The sequence below is a fragment of the Culex pipiens genome, chromosome 1 (genome assembly GCF_016801865.2).
Source record: "Culex pipiens pallens isolate TS chromosome 1, TS_CPP_V2, whole genome shotgun sequence".
In the NCBI taxonomy this organism is placed as follows: Eukaryota; Metazoa; Arthropoda; class Insecta; order Diptera; family Culicidae; genus Culex; species Culex pipiens.
In genome coordinates, this window is record NC_068937.1 from 58,160,680 (window position 1) to 58,184,049 (window position 23,370).

The following is a 23,370-nucleotide window of genomic DNA, read 5'->3' on the forward strand; positions in this document are numbered from 1 at the left end:
TCCCCACTCTTTTCAGCCCATGGGTAAGAATGTGACACTTTGATTTTTCTTCATTTACCTTCTCAAAACCATTGGAAATCTTTCGTAACATGAATTGGAAGTAATTTTTGGCATAGTTATTGAGTTTAAACTTTGTTTAACCAAACATATAAAGTTATTGCAATGGAAGAATACAAACACATGATGTTAAGCTCGGAAAGTATTGATTTTCAGAGAGTGTCTCATTGTTCCCCACCTGTCTTATTGTTCCTGCCAAGTGCGTCTACAATGAGACAGTTGAATAACTCTGGCTGTAGAGGTCGAAGAATCTCATATTTTGGTCAATATTAGAACACTTTTATAGAAAGAAAATGCAACAAACAGCTAATTAAAAAATGATGATAAAAAAATACAAAAATCGTTGAAAGTTGAAAACCAAAAGTGTCTCATTGATGACTACGCTACCCTACCTGGTGCAAAATGAATATCAAATGGAAGACTGCCGCGTGTGTTGATTCTAAAAAAAAACTAAAAATGGTAGAATTTTTGATCTTCTATAAAGTTGTAGAAAATTAAACTGGATCTTTTATGTTAGCATGTTTTGGTAAGTTGTGAAGAGGCTTCATCTACATAGAAGGATGAAGTTAGTTTTATTGATATATCTTACCCAGGTGCGCCGAGACTTTATCAACTACAGGAACTGTGGATTCTGGTCGTCCAGTGAATTATTATTTACAAGAGGATTTACAAAAAAGCTACGAACAAAGTTGACTTTATAGCTGTGGGCCACTATTGCTAGTACCAACCACTAGTGTCTTCCTTTTATCTACAAGGACGGCACGGAGCGACGGCGTGGGATACCTTTATTTAAACTTAAAATTTAAGAGCGCCCTCCGCGGGATTCGAACCAGCAACCTCTGGACTGTGAGTCTAGTGCGCGGTCCGATTGATCCACAAATGCAGCAAAAAAAAAAAATCAAACCTTCCACATTAACGACCCCCGGGTCTTTTGTGGTCTCTATTGCAAGTTTCTGCTCGAACCTAGGAGTCCGAAGGCTTGAATGGGGAGAGCACCCAAACCTCTTTCTACTCCAAGGAACCTTCCACCCCAGTGTTTGAACTGACGACCTTTGGATTGCGAGTCCAACCGCCGCCAGCGATTCCACCGGAGTAGGCTTGGTTTGGTGTGTTGTTTGTACTTATGGTATGGAGACGACTCCTACACCTGGAATGACTTAACGGCCTAACAACCAAGGCCGGGACCGACATTTTACTTCCTCATCCGATGGAAGGTGCAGCAATGTTGGACGAATAAAACCAAAAACTTCCCTGGTTGAATCTTTTCCTTCAGTTTGATTCATGCAGAATGGCCATCCGATTTAATTCAATTTACGTTACGGTGGAGTACGTTCGAATACTGCCCAGTCCAGGTCGTTTCGATCGAGTGCTAGAATGGGGGTATTGGAGAGAACTGATCAACCATCAGCTCACTGCCTGGACACGGTGTGGACCGCTATTAAATGGCAAACAAAGCTCGCCACGAAGGTGAATGAAAAGTTTGGCACCATGCATTTGGGGTGGTGTACACAGCTAAAATAGTAGTAATTCAGCTGCGTGTAAAAGGCCTGGGTGTAAAATAAATATTGCATTATTTTATTCAATTTTATGTAATTTTACACCCTGAAATATGTAGACCATCCGTATGGGAAACCTACTTGACCGAAATGTCAAGCTCATATATGCGTTTATCCTTTCCAATTTTCAACGGTCTGACGGCCGAGTTGGCTAAGGCGCCAGTCCTTACTATTGGTGCTGGGTTTGAATCCCGTCGGTTGCAACTTTTTTTTTGTGTTTGCAAAAATTGTACATTCTGTGTGTAATATTAAGTGTTTATTTTGACAAAGGTGATGTGCATGCTTTTGCATGCGATTTTACCATCGGATTTTTTGCTGTGTAGGTACCAGCAACTATTGACTGTGTATAGTTTAGCAGGCTCTATAATGTCGGGGTAAATTTCAACGTTCTCTTGTCGTTTTGGTCGGCACTTTGGCAGTTCGGGCCAGGATAGTACAGAGTGCAACATTGATCACGACTCGATCCTTCTCACTCTGGCAGCCATAATACTTCTAGACTACTAGGGGTGGTCGTCAAAGATCGGCGGAGTTGAGGTGAGGAAGGAAAGAGCGGGGGCTCGTTGGTAGAACACCAACCCCTTCGGGCAACCTACGCCAGGGGGGTGGCACAGGGTGGCGGCTCACAGGGTTTCAAGTGGTCGCCGTATAAAAGCTTTGGAGCGGGGTAGAGCTATGCTCAGTAACGTGTAACTCCGAGATCGTCGTATGTGTCGTCGTTGTCGTAAAAGTCGTTGATCATAGTATCGTTTCGGGAGCGTGTGCGCCCCAAAACAGGACTCCCTTCCCTTTTTCACTCCCGCATTGAGAGTAGTCGTTGGTGGAGAGGTGGAACGAAAGTGATTGTCGTGTCCCCCGTGGGAGAATAGTTTAGTTTGGGGGGCAGTTTGCGAAATTGAAGTGGCTGGTAGAACCTGGCTCAGCCAAGTGCAGTGCTAGTCGTAGTTCGGAGTCGTTCAGCCACTACCATTGGATTACTTGTGGCGGCTAAAGCAGCAGACAGCAGTCGATCAGTGGCAGTTTGAGAAGAAAGAAGCAAATAGTGTGTGAAGCAATCATGATTGGATTCAAATTGGTATGTTGGATAGAAAAAATGCATCATCATCATCAACGTCAAAGAGATACCTTAACAAGATTTGAATAGAATTAGGACAAGTGTGCATGTGCCTTGCAGCGTTGAAAGACTATTACTAGGCAGACTATAGTGGCCTTGAAAGTAATTTAATCACTCTAATGGAAAGGCTACTGCCTATCCCATCAACCATTCTAACGTTTTTACCCAAAGGGGGATTGTGCAATGTGACGGGATTGTCACCAGTGGTGTAGGAATCGAGTGAACTAGTCCAAGTTCTGTTTTTTGCAGATGGACTTTGGAACCGACTCAAGTGTGTTGCTGTCCAGGTTGTTTTTCAACTTTCACTTTTGGTTAGAACCTTCATTTGGTTCGATTGCCTCTATTGTGGGGCACGTGTATTGCTTGAGGGTGGTTGCTGTTTAGTTAGATGGATTACCTTCACCGGCACTGGTTGATAATGTGAACCAGATTCATTTGAGAAACGAAGGACTTTATAGATTAGATTACATTATATTTCCATAAGGGAAGGGCCTCGTGGCACGGTGGTTAGCGGCTTCGGCTGCCGATCCCTAAGTTGCTATGGGGCGCGGGTTCGATTCCCGCCTTATCCTCCTGGCCTTCTATCGGATGGGGAAGTAAAACGTCGGTCCATTTGCGTAAACTTCGCAAAATTCGGACGCCTAGAAATGAGCAGAAACTTGCAACAGAGACCACACAAGATCCGGGGGTCGTTAAAGTGGATTGCTTTGCTTTTTATATTTTCATAATAATGGTGTTATTCTCAACGCAGAGAGTGATAAACGAAATATTGATTTCTAATATTATTTTGTGTTTGTGTGAGGTGAGTTATTATAAATAGAAATAGCATAACCGCAAAATCATATTGAGTCCGTGCAATGAATCATTTTATCGTTGTATCAATACAAAATTATGTTCTCAACAATACAATATATATTTTTAAAGATATTGTGTGGTTAGTTATGATTTTGTGTTTTGAAAATGAACCCTCCAATATTGAACCTTTATTAAATAAAAGTTTATATAAATAAAAAAAAGCTTTATTGATAATTTCAAACACAATTCTCAAAAAATGCAAAAAAAGGATAACAAAATGCTTAATGTATCATTACAGTTATGCTTCTATTAATCAGTAGCAAAATATCTGGAAATTCACAAATATACTACAAATACATTGGCTTCATCCATAAAGTACGTCACGCTAAAATCGGCCAAAATTTACCTCCCCCTCCCCCTCCTTTGTCACGCTTTTCCTATACTTATAACATGCAATGTCACACTTGCTTAGACCCCCCTCCCCCCCTAGAGCGTGACATACTCTATGGATGACGCCATTGTAGTTTTTTAACATTCTGTGATCTTATCATTATTTTATGAACATCACTATATGAACATAAATGTTTCTCTTTTGATTAAAAATTTGAAATTAAACGTCCTGCATGGCTTAAAAACGAATTACACCGAATTACAAGTTTTATTTTCGATGAAAGTCTTTGTCTTTGGATTTTGTATCTAGGGGATTTGTGAAATCAAATTAAATTTATAATTGCCATTTTCTCCAATTTATTAGAAACCTTTTTTAAACAGTTCAGATTTGTTTGATATTACATTCACAAATGAAGTGAAACTAATGAAACCACATCCCTTTAGTTAAAACAATAACATACAAAGTGCTTCCAAGTTCACACATGTGTGCCAGGCAATTACACTTTATGGGAAAAGATTCTCTAATGCTATGCTGGAACTTTTTTTTGTGCGTCACGTGCAGCTGAAGGCTCGCTCTGGGTTAAAGCGGTGGGAAAATCGTATTGCCACAAGCTCACAGCAATGCAAGAGGGAGTGGGAGAACCGGGTGGAGACTTTCAGTGTTGGGATACTTTAATAAGATTTCTGCCAACGATAGATACCGCAAAGTGAGTCTAGCATCAGTGACTGCTACATTTGACTTTTGATTTGGTGCTCTTAACTAAAGCTTTGTAGCTGCACTAAATTGAGCTTGAAACTGGAATCCGGCGAAGGACACCGGGGTGCAAGAGTTGAGCGCGACCAGAGTAAGTTATCTTTAGATGTTTATGATGTTTTGGCAGGGTACACTGTAACCGTGCATTTTTGTTGGCAAAGTTTTGACAGGAGATAAGTTAGAGAAACAATTTTAAAGTTTTTTTTTATTACACTTTGATTGATTGATTAATTTACATGTTTTCACCCAAAACCACAATATTTCCATAATATTCCCTCACTCAGTGTGTAAGCATGTCTACAACCTACCACTATTCTGTTTCATACGCAAATCTCATTACCGGAGACATGAATAAAATATAAGTCTTCAATGTGCACTGGCGAAGTTCTTTCATTGAATGCTGTGCAAGCTACCGCCATGTTTTTAGAGTGAGAGTATTGAATTTTTCTGCTCATCAATTATCTTTGCATGAAAAACATATCAAATTAATTTATATTATCGGTGAAACCAAATTCATACAAGGTACCGTCATCAGGGGTGCCATTGTGTCGGTGGGATGAGATTGGGCCATATAAATTTCAGCATTTTTGTAAGACCCAATCTCACCCCCAGACCCAGTGTCACCCCTGCCCAGTCAACTCAATCGGAATTCTGAAACGTACACGGAATCGGTTGTTGCGTTTGAAACGGAATACGTAAACGATTCGAATTGAATTCCGTTTCAGAATTTCGGTTGAGTTTACTGGGTGGTGGCGGTATTTGATTTTGTTTTCATTCAACACAAAAATATCAAACCCTTACTACGATGATCAATGCAATGGTGGCCGACAGCTATAAAGCCAACTTCGTTTTTTTACTACGATGAATTGAAAAAGATTCCAGAAAAAGAGAAATATTTAAAATTAATATGATTGAGTTCTGTGATTTGAATTGTTTTTTGCCGCTCAACTAAACTTCTGAGAATATAGACTTTGGTAAATCAAATCTTATAAGGAAAATTTAAGTGGGAACTAAGTCAACTATTCTACTTCTCACTTTCCTTCACATGTTTGGTACATCGAAGGTAATTTTTTTACTAGTTTATTTTTGCAAAACTCATGTCATTGATAAACTTTCTTAAGTAATTCACAAAAAAGTCAAAGGTGCAATAGAGTAACATTTTACAATTTTTTTTTGCAAATTTAAAGAATGATTAAAAAATTTTCTTTATGTATAGCTATTAGAGTGCAACAAAAAATACTTTTTGGACATTCAAGGGTTTGTTCCGGTGGGCATACTAAGCCCAAATTCAAAATATGAGCTTGATTGGACGTAACAGGAGCTGGCGCTTTGCATTTGAATTTTAAATGGGATTTAACCCGTAAAACAAGATTTTTTCTAAAATTTCACTTTTTGAGGCATTTTGGCCACTGAAGCGTTTATTTGCATTTTGCGTATAGGCCAGATCCTTGCGCATCTTTTGGTATATATAACATTGAAGCCTGGAGCTCGGTACAGACCTTCAAAGTTTGGCATTTTTTTTTCGAAAAATCGGCCCCGGCAAAAATGATATGATATGTCGTGCCTTGCGACGCCCTAGATGCCATTTGATTTTGCTGGGGTCAATTTTTCGAAAAAATGACAAACTTTGAAGGTCTGTACCGAGCTCCAGGGTGCTCCAAATTTCAATGTTATATATACCAAAAGATGCGCAAGGATCTGGCCAACATGCCAAATGCAAATAAACGCTTCAGTGGCCAAAATGCCTCAAAGAGTGATATTTTTGAAAAAATGTTTTTTACGGGTTAAATCCCACTCAAAATTCAAATGCAAAGCGCCAGCTCCTGTTACGCCCAACGTTACGTCAGCCAAAAAGTCATTTTTGTTACATCCTAATAGCTATAGCTACTATCTAACAAAACACACATATTGCCCCCATCTTCGTCAATCAAACATTCTGTGTAAAGGTACAGATGTTTCGGGCAGCATCGTTCCCACAGCAGGCAGCCCTTGTAGATACACACCTGGGCTCTATTGTACAATATTTTGGCAAACAGACAAATTTGACCTGTGATGTTAAAACGTTTGTTCTCCCTCTTTCCTGTCATCTGTATGTGCTCCAGCAGCAAATAGATCAAGTTAAGCAAAGTGAAAAAGTTATATAAGCCATGGTTTTGGCAATGAAAACATTGGAAGGATGACTCTTTGAGCTAGCAAACCATCCAACAGTCAGCGCCTGACAAAGGAGATTTCGATCTCCACGTGTTGGCAAAAAGTTAAATTCTACGGAATGTTTGTTTTCAACCCTCGGTTTCGTTGGTTTTATACACCCAAATTGAAGACTTCTTCGTTCAAATGTGAGTACCAGCTAACTCAATGCAACAGCACTGTTCCCAACATCGCTGTTGCTTTTGTGTTCCGAGATACAATAAAAGTTTGCGTTCGAAATGATTCACGTTATGTTTTCATTGTTTGGGTGTATTTAAGCGTACTGAATTGGCATTGATCCTCAGTTTTCTTACCCGAAATTTCAAGAGACTATTTTTTCCCACGATTTGGCGATATGCCTGGTTTGGCCACAAACAAAAATTTCTTCATAGGAACCGCGCTCCCGATGCTCATTTACCACCGATCCAGGCCAGTGCCATAGCAGAGTTGGACCGATTGCTGTGGCAAAAAAAAAAACATAATTGTGTTGAATTCGTTCGCCGCACTAAACGAGAATTGCGGACATGATTTTCCCTCACAAAGAGTGAAGAAGCCGGGAAATCCGGACTCCAACCAAAGTGAATATATTTTATTTTCCCTTACTAACCGGAACTGGTGGCCAACATTCAGGCGTTGCGTTACTGGGTATGTTGTCCTTGCAGCAGTGAGATTAATCGGATTAAGTGAAATGTACGAAACTGAATCAGAGGGAAAGTCAAGCGTTAAATGAATATTTCAGAGTGGGAACTGGGAAGGGCTGGTTGGTTCTGCTTGGGCTTTTACTTAAAAGGATAACAGGACCAGCATTTGGGAACTAATTTGTGACTCGATATTAGGTTAGTTTCAGCTTCAGTTTAGTTAAACGAATTCCTTTGCGTTGATTTGTTTCTCAAGGAATGAAATAAAGCATTTTTAAGAATTTAATGAACTTTAAAAAAATGCAATGGTTTTGAAACTACTTTGAAGGCTAGTGCTTTCCTTCTTTTCTCTAACATATGCGTAATATTTGCACAAGTTTATTTCTTCGTAAGCAAATATATATTTTTCCACATCAAACAATTATGCAAAAAGTTGAATGCACAAAATAGCGGAAAATTGTCGTCAGTGCAAGGACTTTCCTTTTGTTTTTTTAGTTGTTTCCTCTCTCTCTCAAATCAAGCCAGCATCCAACCAACCACAGGAAAAGCGGAAGGACCAAACCAGAGCTGGTTGGATCGTTGAGTTTTCACGGTTGTTAGTCATAAGCTGGGACAAGCTTTTTCCCACAACGTTTGGTTTGATTGCCGGCAGATGCCGCTCCTCGTTTGTCACAGTTCTCATTTTGATTGAAGAAACGGCTCGGGTCCGATATTACTTTTGAATTGTTATATGCATTCAATGAATATTGCATTTGTTTCGAGCTCTTTTTTGCCCTCAAAGTGCTTTCCGGAAAACCCAATGTGACAGTTGGAAATTTATGATTCCGACTATCGGTCGGAGCTGTGCTGGTGTGATTTATGTCTCTATTTCACAAAAAGAGCGCAAAATTTCAACCACCGCCGTATCACGATGGCACGAATTGCCACAGATTTTCGTGACTTCTTTCCAATGGCAATTCGTTCAATGATCGATTGACTAGCTGACAACTACTTTGCCATTTTTTACCGTCACTCTATTAGGGAATCACAAAATCACGATTTTACCGCCACTAGCAGTTGGTCGTTTTTTATATCTGGTCATGTCAGCAGTTCTACAGATGGTGCTGAAGAGTACTAATCTGTACTTTTTACTGAACTTGTACACGACGCACATAATAAATTATTCGCTACGAAAGACACTTGTTTCTCTTTCGCCATATGACTTATTGCGTGGTTTAGAATTAATTAGTTCGAAACCAATCATTAGAGCATCTGGTTGTTCCGATTATTTTTAAGAGCATATAATTTAACAGCAATGTGAACTATTACTATCAATTCTAACATTTGGTATGAAAAGTTTCCAGGATGCTGGATTATGAGGGTCGCCTGTTTTATTTATTTCTTTCAAATCCGGGGACAAGTTATGTTAAATCGCAGGGTGAAAGATCAGGAAACACCTCAAAAAATAATAATATTTAAGTAGCTGAGTAGCATTTTTCAGAAGTTTGTATGAAAAACTAGTGTGGTTAAGACAGAGCCTGGCTTCATGAAGTAATAATAAGGCCAATTTTGAGCCTACTCCTAAACCTAAAGTTTAAGGTTCGCTCTTGAGCGTTGAAGTTTATATGGGAGAAATCGCTTCAATAAAGTGTCCAATGTTTTTGATGTAAGTTTGTCCAGCGAAAGTCCAAGTTTTTATCAGCCTTCATCCATAAAGTACGTCACGCTAAAATCAGGCAAAATTTACCCCCCCCTCCAACCCTTTGTCAAGCTTTTCCTATAGAGCGTGACATACTTTATGGATGACGCCTAAGACGAATGTTTTAGTTTTGCCTTCCTCACCTTACTGAGGCAAATCACTCGAAAAATGAACTTCTTAAATACACCTCCTAGATATACCTTCACGTATACCTATCGACTCAGAATCAAATTCTGAACAAATGTCTGTGGGGATGTGTGTAGACATGATTTTTTTCCACACGATTATCTCAGAACTGGCGGAACCAATTTTGGCCGGATCCGCCTTATTCTGTTCGTTTTGGGGTCCCCTAAGACCCTATTAAATTTTATTCTGTTTAGTGAAGTACTTTTAAAGTTATGCCATAAAAAAGTTTTTTTGTAGATACAAAAAAGGGTGATTATTGCATAACCTCAAAGTCCGGATCTTTTTGCCTACGCGCGAGAGGCGCTCAGCATGCGTATCGCCCGGTTGCCACATTGCTTCAAGTGAGAGTCTGCATATCTTCTGGAAAAAGTCTGTATTAATTATGTTGCTGAACAATTTTGCCCTGACAAAGAATTACACGATTTTTTAGGGAAATACACTACTCATAATATCAAGGTGTTAAAATTTCCACACGGTTTTTGCACGAAAGGTTTGTGTTCAGGGTGAAATTGGGTGCGCGATGGTACTGGATGCACGCACTCAATTTTCGCGCGGAACTGTCACAGCACTTTCTCTGCTGAACTGGCAACGCTTAATTTTGAAATGTCAAAATCAAAGATTGTTTACGTGATGCGGCTGTCGACGTCGGCTGCATCTGGCCTCGTCGGCCTCGTACGCGCTGCAAAAACTGTTCAACGAGTGGAAAAAAGAGGATATTGAAATCCCTGCATCTATGTACCCAAAAGCCGGTGAATATTTCGGATTGAACAGCATCAACATCCCCGCCGAGCACGAGTTCTCCCGTCGAAATTGACTGTCGTCGGCGAGCGGTTAGCAGGTGATGCGTATTTGCCCCAATTCTTTTCCCTCCCAACTAAATCTTTATTTGCACCTGCTAGGTTATCCGATATGCCACTCCAAGTACGACAACCCACGAATCGACCCTGTGTGCGATATTCTCGAATCAAATGGTGGTCAACACCGTGATCTCCGGACAAATCTTCCATGACTTGCTGAGCTAATCTTCCCGATCGCCTCCAATTCGGGGTCCGTCGAGAGGGACTCGGAGGAGCTGATCCGACTGACGGTCCTGAAGTCGGTAGGATATTTCAAAATTTATCAATAGTCGAGTATGTCTATACGACCGCGGCAACGAACGTGGAGACGTTTTCGACAAACCTTCCGTTTGTCGATTCAGCAACGTCAAGGTTTAATGTTCAACCTAACCACAATGTTAAGCGTGTTCCGAAAAGGCTGGAGTACTGCATCTGGAACACGCTTTCGGAGTCATTTTTTTACAGTGAAACGCACCTGCGTCCTCTGGCCTTGATGATCGTTTGGTGGTGACATTTAGTATTTAAGATTATTAAATAAATACACATAACTAAAGTAGTCAAGGACAATACGAATGGAAAAAGAAATGATTATATAACCGAAAAAACACGCAAGTTCTTTCTGCTTTCCTCACCTTACTCAAAAACGCTATACAATTACTCGAAAAATTAACTCCTTAGTTCGATTTCCTAGACCCACCTTCACGTATACATATCGACTAAGAATCAAATTCTATCTCCGGAGTGGCTGAACCGATTTCGACCGTTTTGGTCTCATTCGATTGGTCTTAGGGTCTCATAAACCCAGAGTCTCGGCCCGAAACTTCAAACACGAACAAAAGCAGCGAACCGAAGATTGGCAATGACGTTTTGGAATTTTGACAGTTTGGAACGCATGAATTACCCCATTATCGGTTTCCCGCATGGGTGATGTGGAAATTATTGCACACGGCTGAAGTTTGCAATTTTGCAACTTATTTTAATTTATGCTAAATTTCAAAATTTAAACACGAATCTACAGCGAATCGATGTGAAAACTAAAGATACACTAATGGCACAATGATTTGATGTGCAATCTTGATCAGAATCGCAATAAAAGAGGTTTAAATTGAAAAATAATAATTAAACAAATTCTGGTTTACAATTTAACGAAATTTTGTCTGTTTTGTAAAACTTAATGTTATGGTTATAGAATTTTTTACAAAAAAGTAGATTTTTCGGTTCGTCCACAAACAATCTCATGTTTGTAAACAAACGACGCCATATTGCCAATGTTGTTCGGTAGCTCATATCAGGCCATCGCCGGGGCCCTGCATAAACCCTAGTTAATATGAAGTTTAGAAAGTACTGTACTTAAAAATGTATGCCGAAAAAAAGATTTTGGTTAAAATTCCGAAAGATTGTTAAAAGGGTGGCTCTTGTAAGAAAACCCATCTTTTTATATATTTTTAAAAAGTTTTTTGAAAGACCATTTCAATTGGGTCCTAAAATGAAGCTTAGATTGCTGATATTATTGTTTCCAGCGATAAAGCTTATTTTTCTTCGTACAATGACCCTTTGTATGACAACAAAGAGTTTAAAATGGATATTCAAATCAATTTTGAAAAATTAACCTCGCGGTCCTTCTTGACAGAAAAGGTCTTACTTGACAGCCTTTACCAAGGGGACCATAGTCAATCCATCAAAAAAATGTTGTCTCGTCAACTTTTTTTACCATTAAAATAAAAAAAAAGTGATCAGAAATGGTTTTTAAGCGTGTTTTCAAACGTTGTACATAAAAATTTACACAGGGCTTAAGGACCCTATTAGAGATTGATTATTTCATTTCATTGGAAATGATGTCTGGATCTATCATGTGAATCGTCGTAGGATGGGTAATATATTGACCTTTAATTGCAGGGTGTATAGTAATTTTGTTAATTACAAAAAAAGCTTAAATTTGCGATATTATTGTTCACAACGATAAAGCATATTTTTCTGAGTACAATTACCCTACGTACAACCGAAAAGGATTTACAATAAATTTATGGATCAATTTTGAAAAATTAACTTCGCGGTTCTTCTTCACAGAAAAGGTCTCGTTCCAAGGGGACCATAGTTTTGTATAAAAATGAAAAAAAGTGATCACAAATGGTTTTTAATCGTGTTTTTTACCGTTGTACATACAAATTTACATAGGGCTTTAGGACCGTATTGAAATTTTTTTTTTAATGTGTTTCATATGTTTATAGGTCCTCTAGAACATTGTATTCACAACAATATACAATATAAATGTGAGGAAGGCACCAACCACCTTAAGGTGGATTAAGTAACGTTTTAGTTCTAAGTTCATTTGAGTAACACGTGCCTGGTGAGTTCTCGCCAAAATTGTCCAAGTTTAAGATTTTTATAGAAATATATAAATGAATAATAGGGACACCCTTGGCTCGATTCCATAGACAAAAATATGTCAATCAAATCAAACCATCCACATTAACGACCCCCGGGTCTTTTGTGGTCTCTATTGCAAGTTTCTGCTCGAACCAAGGAGTCCGAAGGCTTGAATGGGGAGAGCACCCAAACCTCTTTCTACTCCAAGGAACCTTCCACCCCAGTGTTTGAACTGACGACCTTTGGATTGCGAGTCCAACCGCCGCCAGCGATTCCACCGGAGTAGGCTTGGTTTGGTGTGTTGTTTGTACTTATGGCATGGAGACGACTCCTACACCTGGAATGACTTAACGGCCTAACAACCAAGGCCGGGACCGACATTTTACTTCCCCATCCGATGGAAGGTTGCAGCAGATGGGAATCGAACCCAGAATCATCCGCTTACAAAGCGGACAGCGTAACCATTCGGCCACGCACTGCTCGACAAAAATATGTATCTGTGCCAATTTTGAGCCAAATCGCGAGCAATCATGCTTAGAAGCGTCAGTGCTCCGGTACGGTCTTGGACATTGTATCTCCACAGATGCCTGGGACACCCATAACAGGTGTTTAGTAAACGAAAACGAAACTATTGGCACTACGCCCCCCGGGGCATGGCCTTCCTCTAACGTGGGATTTCTGCTCCAGCGCCTCTGACGAGGAGAAACCGGGACCGACGTTTTACTTCACCATCCGATAGAAGCTCAGTGGATAACCCGCGTCTCATAGCATCATCGGGATCGGCAGCCGAAGCCGATACCCCTGCGCCACGAGACCCACTGGTGTTTAGTATCAACTAGAAAAAGTTATTATAATAATATCCCTGACAAGCACATGTTTACCTATTTTACTCAGGTGTTCTGGATACAGGCTAAACAGCACGTGCAACATTTTATGATTTGTGTAGGTTAGGGAATAAATTTACACCAATTCAATTAATATTAATATTGATTATATCGAAGCCTCTAAATACTCCATGATGCACCACCTGTAACCACCACCACACAAATTACTGGGCGCATCCTTTCGAGCAACTGTATGTGTGCATTACACCTGCCTGTGTACGAGAACGTAATTTAAATTTTCCACCTCATTTTCTCTCCCTCAACCAGCTCTCCGTGGCATGCTGGATAGGTGTCGTGTTGGCCCAGCAGGACTACCAGCAGCAGCAGGAGTATCACCGGCCTGCCCCACTCAGGATCGGCACCAACGCGGTAGAAACCAAACCCACCCCCATTCCAATCCTCAAGCAGATCAACAGGTAATTAATTGATACCCATGACCACGGCATGATACTCTAGCGATTGATGGCATTGGAACTCTGTGGGGGGAAGAGGAGGGAATCCTAACCCGACACTTTGCCACTTAACGTGACTAATTGTGCTTGGTTTCTCGTGGAGGGCTTATTAATTTTACGTGTCTCGTAACCAGTTAGAAGGATTTTAAAGTAATTTGTCATGTTTATTTGCGATTTAAATGCAAAGATATTACGAAATTCATAATCTTCATTTGAAGACTTTATCTGAACTGTGATGGGCTATTCTTAGAGTGTTTGATCTACATCAATACATGTTTTTGTGGGGTAAACAATAATGCAATCTGCTTTACGTATACTTCTTGTTATCATAATCCTAATATTTCAGGTCCACTTAACCAACGCATTGCATGGTGTTTCCCGCTTGAGCCGACACTTCTCCTCCTCCTCCTGCCTTATCCTCAACAGAATCTGATATGATGATATCAATTGCACATTGCATGTTCCATGAAACTAATCGGTTCTGCCTGGCCGCCTAGCCGGAGATTTATCCGCCTTCCACTAAATTCGTTTCCGTTTTTCTTCTCCATCTTTTCTTGGTCCGGTGTTTCCGGTCGGTCGATCCTCCGGTTGCCATCTTTATGAACTTCCGCTGCCGTGAGAAGTAGTAGTGAACGTGGAGAATACTACCGGAAGCGATGCTTTACCGCGGCTCGGAATAACTGCAAGTTGCGTTCAGCGGAAAAGACTCGCTCGAAATATAACCCAAAAGCACTGAACTTTGCCGCAGATGGCAACTTTGTACAGAAACAGCAACAAAAGGAGCAGCAGCTACAGCAGCAAGGTCGAATTCAGAACGGTGGATCTGGAGTGGGAGGAGGAAGTGTTGGCAGTGGTCCAACGGGATCAGCTTTGCTTGGTGGAAAGAAACTGTTTAAGAAGTTCTAGATATTTAACGGATCTTAACATTTAGTCACTATGCAGTCAATATGTAGAACATTGTAAAGCTTCAATAAAATATACCTCGTTTCATGTACATAGTAAACCATATTCAACTATGTTATAGTTTTCGGTGTCTTTCTATACATTCATTTAACAAAACAAGTTTAACTAGGGCTTCATCAATAAAGTACGTCACGCTAAAATCAGCTAAAATTTACCCCCTCCCCCTTCCCTTTGTCAAGCTTTTCCTATACTTATAACATGCAATGTCACATTTGCTCAAACCCCCCTCCCCCCCTAGAGCGTGACATACTTTATTGATGACGCCTTGGGCTGCAGAGTTTGTTATCTTTTCAGCGACTTTCACTCTGGCTTATGAACTGTCAACTCCGACCCCAGATCCTCGAAAAGTGTCAACTCTTCCTATACCGCCTTTGAAGCCCTGATATTGTGATTATATAAATAACTCAGTTTTTAAGCGACATTTAAATACTAAAAAAATGAGAGTTGGTAGTACCCGGAAGTACACATTCTAAAATACACAGTTTACTGAATACCTATATCTCTTTAAGAAATGGCACGCCGAATGCCTTTTAAATATTTAGAACTTGTGCGTCAGGGATTCAAACTGGCGACCTACGGATTGTTGATCCAGGGCGCGGTTCAGTCACACAGGCAGTCACTAAAATGTTACGAAATTTATATTAGGATACCAGAACTTCAAGCTTTTTTCGTCGCTAGATTTTTTCAAAAGAATAACATAGTTATTAATTTTATGAAACATGAAAGCACTGACGTAATATTTAACGAGTTTTAAGACATTAAATTTATGAAGTACAGCTGTACCATCTTGAAAAAAAAATCTAAATGGAATTTGAGTTCTATCATCCATCAGACAAATCAGTAATTCATTTTACTCGACAGTAAGGTCGATGGATAAAGTACTGAAATGTGGTTAAGTAAAACATATCGAATTCAGATACATAGCAAAACATACAAATCGTTCAGCATGCCATCTCCCCACAATGAATCCAATTTTCCAGAGAGCAACTGCATCCCTTGCTTGAGCAAGAATATTATTTATTACTGCACAATCAACATTAATTTCCAGCTTGAATGCGCGGCCAAAACCCAACAGTTTCTGCGTAACAATGCTCTTTGGCTCTGGATCGGAATCTGGTGGTAAAACATAAATAATATTGATTTTTCCAATCAATATAGCAGCGTAGGGAGTGTTGCGTTGGGTAAGGTTGTGGAAAAAACGATCCAACTTAACCATAGCGATGAGATGAATGAGGCACAGTCGTTGTACTAGAGTTTAACCCTCTAAAGCCCAGTGGATTATACGTGTCTTAAAAATAGTAACTGGGTAAATTATGGGCCAATATCTCTGAAATAGAGCAGTTCTCTACGGAATCGGTCTTTTTTCTTTAATTTTAATTTTTGTATTTTTTAATCCGGCTGAAACTTTTTTGGTGCCTTTGGTATGCCCAAAGAAGCCATTTTGCATCATTAGTTTGTCCATATAATTTTCCATACAAATTTGGCAGCTGTCCATACAAAAATGATATGTGAAAATTCAAAAATCTGTATCTTTTGAAGGAATTTTTTGATCGATTTGGTGTCTTCGGCAAAGTTGTAGGTATGGATATGGACTACACTGAAAAAAAAATGACACACGGTAAAAAAAAATTTGGTGATTTTTAATTTAACTTTTTGTCACTAAAACTTGATTTGCAAAAAAACACTATTTTTAATTTTTTTTATTTTTTGATATGTTTTAGAGGACATAAAATGCCAACTTTTCAGAAATTTCCAGAATGGGCAAAAAATCTTTGACCGAGTTATGATTTTTTGAATCAATACAGATTTTTTAAAAAAATCGAAATATTGGTCGCAAAAATTTTTCAACTTCATTTTTCGATGTAAAATCGAATTTGCAATCAAAATGTACTTTAGTGAATTTTTGTTAAAGTGCACCGTTTTCAAGTTATAACCAATTTTAGGTAACTTTTTTGAAAATAGTCGCAGTTTTTCATTTTTTAAAATTAGTGCCCATGTTTGCCCATCTTTGAAAAAAATATTTTTGAAAAGCTGAGAAAATTCTCTATATTTTGCTTTATTGAACTTTGTCGATACGACCCATAGTTGCTGAGATATTGCCATGCAAAGGTTAAAAAACAGGAAAATTTATGTTTTCTAAGTCTCACCCAAACAACCCACCATTTTCTAATGTCGATATCTCAGCAACTATAGGTCCGATTTACAATGTTAAAACATGAAACATTCGTGAAATTTTCCGATCTTTTCGAAAAAAATATTTTAAAAAAATTAAAATCAAGACTAACATTTCAAACGGGCCAAACATTCAATATTACGCCCATTTGAAATGTTAGTCTTGATTTTAAATTTTTGAAAATATTTTTTTCGAAAAGATCGGAAAATTTCACGAATGTTTCATGTTTTAACATTGTAAATCGGACCTATAGTTGCTGAGATATCGACATTATAAAATGGTGGGTTATTTGGGTGAGACTTAGAAAACATAAATTTTCCTGTTTTTTAACCTTTGCATGGCAATATCTCAGCAACTATGGGTCGTATCGACAAAGTTCAATAAAGCAAAATATAGAGAATTTTCTCAGCTTTTCAAAAATATTTTTTTCAAAGATGGGCAAACATGGGCACTAATTTTAAAAAATGAAAAACTGCGACTATTTTCAAAAAAGTTACCTAAAATTGGTTATAACTTGAAAACGGTGCACTTTAACAAAAATTCACTAAAGTACATTTTGATTGCAAATTCGATTTTACATCGAAAAATGAAGTTGAAAAATTTTTGCGACCAATATTTCGATTTTTTTAAAAAATCTGTATTGATTCAAAAAATCATAACTCGGTCAAAGATTTTTTGCCCATTCTGGAAATTTCTGAAAAGTTGGCATTTTATGTCCTCTAAAACATATCAAAAAATAAAAAAAATTAAAAATAGTGTTTTTTTGCAAATCAAGTTTTAGTGACAAAAAGTTAAATTAAAAATCACCAAATTTTTTTTTACCGTGTGTCATTTTTTTTTCAGTGTAGTCCATATCCATACCTACAACTTTGCCGAAGACACCAAATCGATCAAAAAATTCCTTCAAAAGATACAGATTTTTGAATTTTCACATATCATTTTTGTATGGACAGCTGCCAAATTTGTATGGAAAATTATATGGACAAACTAATGATGCAAAATGGCTTCTTTGGGCATACCGAAGGCACCAAAAAAGTTTCAGCCGGATTAAAAAATACAGAAAAAATCGAATGACCGAAATCTCAGAGAATTGCTCAATAGCTTAACTTTAAATTTTAAATTTGGAGTGGTACACCAGTGCTCCACCAGGAAGACAAGAAACTTTTTCCTGTACCAGCAACAACTCAATCTTTACAAAAAGAAGATTTCATAGCAAATATTTGGATGAAGGAAGTTGGCACTATTTCTAACATCATTTCATTAATTTTATTGATGGCTAAACTTTAAATTGAAACTAGTGGAACTTCTGTCAATAATTCTCTTATATTTCCATAAAATTCCACGAATCACTTAATTATAGAAAAAATAATGTTATAACTAGTTTATTGATCTCATTGCACCCAATCAACTCACTTTTTAATAGTTCTGAATGTTTTAAACTTGTTGTTTGGTTGAGCGTTTTAGCAGATTGCATTACTATGAATACAAAGAGACGAGTTGTTCCTATTAATTCCGCTATATATTTTTAATATCATGATAGATACGTATTTCGTCTACTACTTGCAGACTTTATCAGTGTTCTGTTCTCGACATTCATAACGTTTTAAACTTACTTGTTACAAAACTATTGATATGACGCACTTTGGAAAATCAGCCTTCAAGAATTTCAGTTCTCCTACTGCCCAATGGTGCTGTGGCGCACCATTTTGAATTGTCGTAAAATGAATTAAACAAGTTAAAATTTCAAATTCAATGTGCAAGGGATCTTGAAAAGGGTCTAAATGACTCATTTTTTGTTCCTTCTGAAATGTGTCAATTGTGTCAGCTTGTTAAAAATAGTGTTTATTTCAAGTTTATTCGTTTTCCTAAAAATACCCGATTTTTGTTTACGTTTTGGTCTGTAAATTAGCTCGTCGTTCATAAATCGTCAGCTGTGTGCTATCTTGTGACATAGACCATTTTTGTCGAAAATGAGTTAATGATGACGTTTTGCTATACTTTACAAACACTACAAGATGCTTTAACCCGATTTTGGAAACTCGCTTTCGTTTCCCGGATATCGCAATACACACTTGTGACATAGACCATTTTATCATCAAAATGATCGTGCACACTTGTGACACGTCATACATGTTGATGGAAAATGTGGAAAAATTTTCTTGTTTTTCACAAATTTATGTTGATACACATTTTCTGAAGGCAATGCAATCTTTTGTTTTTGAAAATATACTGATTAAGTCTGGTAAACTATTGATTTAAGTCTATTTTAGTTTGTATGGAAACTCTGTGCACACTTGTGACACGTAGTACAATTTTACTTTCGAAACACACTTGTGACACGTGCTTTTCAGATTTTTGATTACATAATTTACTGTATCTTTTAACTGGTGTAACCAAATAAGTTGAAACTTGGAGCGTTTGTTAAGCGATAGTATACGAACCAATTGCTTCACAAAGTTTGACTCTGCCATTCATAGTTTTGAAAATATTTATCATCAAACTTTAAAATTCGATTTTCTCGAAAAGTACTAAATGGTCGTTGTCACAAGATAGTACACAGCTGACGAAATGTGGATGAAATTTCGTCTTATGTCAGTTTATAAATATGATTCCTAAACATGTACCGAAAGAAGCAGTCGAAAATATTGTCACATCTCCGAGAAATTCGATCTTAAATATTTGTGCTCTAGCGCTTACCATGGGCGTTGGAGGGTTAAAAAAAAGCAGTAAATTCCTTCTCGGTCCTGATAGGAAGTCAACGGGAAGGATATTGGCAGTAGAAAATTGCAGATGGAATGTGAAAGTGGAACACTTTCCGCAACGAAAAGAAGTGATGACTTGGTGAGAGTACGTTTCTTGGGAGTAAACCGAAGGGATCATTTGTTTGGAAGCAATCGTCTGGGAATCTTAGACTACAGAAGCCTTCAATGTAGCACCTAAAAATAAAAAGAGTAGTCGATTTTCTTTCAACAGCTTTGAATAAGAGTTTGTTGGAGTCGTTAAATGCCGGGGTCGCAGTTACGAAATATACATTAACCACTTGATTAACCAACAAAACCAACTCTACCTTAGATTCTAACCTCAAACTACTTTAACAATTTTCAGACACAACGAAGACGGTTCGTACACCTACGGCTACGAGGGTGCGGACGGATCGTTCAAGATCGAGACCAAGCTTGCGACCGGTGAAGTCAAGGGCAAGTACGGTTACGTTGACGAGAGCGGAAAGGTGAAGGTCGTCGAGTATGGCGCCAACAAGTACGGCTTCCAGCCCTCAGGTGAAGGCATCACCGTTCCCCCACCGACGCTGGTGGATGAAACCACCGGCAAGGACTCGCTGCTGGACTACGAGGACAACGTTCCTGCTCCGCGACCACAGGTTAGTCATTGGTCATTGTAGTAGTTGTTCATAGGTTGTGCTAAAAGGGTGGATTCTTTTACAGAAACTTCGGCCATCGAAGCCACGCCACCAGGAAGTTCATCAGCCACGTCCTCAGCCCCAGCCGCAACCTCAGTACTATGACTATGAGGAAGAACAGCAGCAGCCTCAGCAGCCGCAGCAATACCAGCAGCCCCAGCAGCATCACCATGTGCCGCAGCCTCAACCGCAGCCCAAATACGTCCAGCAACATCAACACCAGCAGCTGCCACAGCCTCAGCAGGCCCACTACGTTCAGAACTCGCACTTTGGAGGTGCCATCCCGAATGCTGCCCCTGTTGACGTGATCTACTCGCCAAAGCAGGGTCCAGCCCGGCCTGAGCCAAACTTTGACAACACCCGGCCGCAAACCTTCCCGAACGCAGCCCCTGCACCGCCGCAGCCAAAGATTCGATTCTCTGCGCCAGCTTTTGCCGGCGCCGCTCCGGCCCCACTGCCAAAGTCCAATGTAATTATCAGTTCGTTCAAGTTCAATTCGTAACTCGCCTAGTAGGTTTACTTTCAACCCGTTCCCAAACGTTAATGCTTTTTTCTTTGCTTGTTCCGCTTTTTATACCCACAGCCTATTCCACAGCCAGCTTATGCACCTCAGCCACGGCCTGTTGCCCCTGCACCTGCCATCTATCAGCCTCGCCCGGCTCAAGGTCGTAGCACCAGCGTGCTGGACCAGCTAGCCAAGGATTATGCACTGCCACAGGGAGGGTCCGCTCCACTGCACGACATTACCTTCGGGTATTACTAAAAGGGCGATGATGACAAAGAGAACTGCACTACAAAGCCATGATATTGCGCCATCCGGAGATCTTCTTCCAGGCAGGAAGATTCGCTTTGTTGAAGAAGAAAGAATTGGTCGATTCTAGAGACGTTGATTAATAACTGAACTGATTAAATCTAGTTTTAATAAAACATGAGTTTGAAGTTTTATTTAAGGATTAATGAAAAGAAACTAGCCAGATATTTGCTTATAAATAAAATTTAGAAACGTTAACCAAGACGCGTATAAGATATCACTCTTGAACCATTTTTACACAGTTCATCTTATTTGAATCAAGACTTTCAAATTGTGAGTCCACTGGTCGATTAATTTACGTAGCAGGTAATTTAAGATCGGAATAATACTTAAACAATTTAAAACTAAGGAATGGCTGGAAAAATGATCCTTTTTTTCAATTTTTCTAATGATAAAAGCGTGGATAATGAAAACGTACCTTGAAAAAAATCGATGAACAAAACATCGTGTATTTTTTTTAATAATCAAGGTTTGATTAAAAAAATTGCCGACGGTTGTATTTATCATCAGACACGACTAAGCTCTTCACAACACGCAAAAAAAGCGTTCCCGTAGCCATGAACAAAAAATCACGAATTTAGCAAACAAACGTGTTCATGGAAACGTGAACAAATTCATGAAATCATGGTACAAAAATCATGAAATCATGATATGCACTTCATAAAGTTATGAACTAGTTCACGGCGCTGTGATCCGTGTTTAAAGACAATAAGTTGCGTTACTTTTTCAAAGTCGACCAGTAACGCTTGGAAACAAAACAGACAAGTTTTGACGTGCTGATCAGCTGATTGGTTGAATTGGTTTGTGTATTTATTTTCAAAGAAATTATCAAAGAAGTTTGATTTACAAATCAATGTTGTAGTTTTGTGAGTGGATTTTCGACCGTTCGGCTTCGGGGCGGGTGGTTCTGGTAAGTTTTGTGAGGGGTCATTACCCACAAGGACTCATGCAAGTGTTTTTTTTTTTGGAGGGGGGAGAATAGCAACACAGGGAGAGGGTGGGGGGTTGGGTTGGAGGGGTATTTCAAACATTTTAAGCATTTCGATGAATTCAAGTACTTTCCAAGTTTTTCAAATAATTCAAGTAAGAACTTGAATTCAAGTAATTCAAGTAAATCAAGTAATTCAAGAAATTCAAGAAATTCAAGAAATTCAAGAAATTCAAGAAATTCAAGAAATTCAAGAAATTCAAGAAATTCAAGAAATTCAAGAAATTCAAGAAATTCAAGAAATTCAAGAAATTCAAGAAAATCAAGAAATTCAAGAAATTCAAGAAATTCAAGAAATTCAAGAAATTCAAGAAATTCAAGAAATTCAAGAAATTCAAGAAATTTTAGAAATTCAAGAAATTTAAGAAATTTAAGAAATTTAAGAAATTCAAGAAATTCAAGAAATTCAAGAAATTCAAGAAATTCAAGAAATTCAAGAAATTCAAGAAACTCAAGAAATTCAAGAAATTCAAGAAATTCAAGAAATTCAAGAAATTCAAGAAATTCAAGAAATTCAAGAAATTCAAGAAATTCAAGAAATTCAAGAAATTCAAAAAATTTAAGAAATTTAAGAAATTTAAAAAATTCAAAAAAATCAAGAAATTTAAAAAAAATTAAGAAATTCAAGAAATTTAAAAAATTCAAGAAATTCAAGAAATTTAAAAAAATCAGGAAATTCAAAAAAGTTAAAAAATTCAAAAAATTCAAGAAATTTCAAAAAATCAAGAAATTCAAGAAATTCAAAAATTCAAGACATTCAAGAAATGCAAGAATTTCAAAAAAATTCAACAAATTCACGTCTTAAAAGAAATTGAATGCAGAAACAATTGTTTTTTTGTTTTTTTGTATTTTTGTATTTTTGTATTTTTGTATTTTTGTATTTTTGTATTTTTGTATTTTTGTATTTTTGTATTTTTGTATTTTTGTATTTTTGTATTTTTGTATTTTTGTATTTTTGTATTTTTGTATTTTTGTATTTTTGTATTTTTGTATTTTTGTATTTTTGTATTTTTGTATTTTTGTATTTTTGTATTTTTGTATTTTTGTATTTTTGTATTTTTGTATTTTTGTATTTTAGTATTTTAGTATTTTAGTATTTTAGTATTTTAGTATTTTTGTATTTTTG

At 38.1% G+C, this 23,370-nt stretch overlaps 1 protein-coding gene across 1 annotated transcript; it reads left to right on the forward strand.

The window, feature by feature from the left end:
* The first annotated feature begins 2,276 nt into the window (after positions 1-2,276).
* LOC120423049 (bromodomain-containing protein 4) lies at positions 2,277-21,377 on the forward strand. Its single transcript, XM_039586722.2, has 5 exons — positions 2,277-2,685; positions 13,707-13,855; positions 20,133-20,406; positions 20,471-20,914; positions 21,029-21,377. The coding sequence occupies exons 1-5, from the start codon at positions 2,668-2,670 to the stop codon at positions 21,206-21,208; spliced, it is 1,065 nt and encodes a 354-aa protein (XP_039442656.1). The 5' UTR covers positions 2,277-2,667; the 3' UTR covers positions 21,209-21,377.
* Positions 21,378-23,370: the final 1,993 nt, after the last annotated feature.

Coding starts and splice junctions, on each gene's coding strand:
- LOC120423049 (XM_039586722.2), top strand. Junction 13,856..20,132: donor ATCCTCAAGCAGATCAACAG/GTAATTAATTGA, acceptor AACAATTTTCAG/ACACAACGAAGACGGTTCGT. Junction 20,407..20,470: donor TTCCTGCTCCGCGACCACAG/GTTAGTCATTGG, acceptor ATTCTTTTACAG/AAACTTCGGCCATCGAAGCC.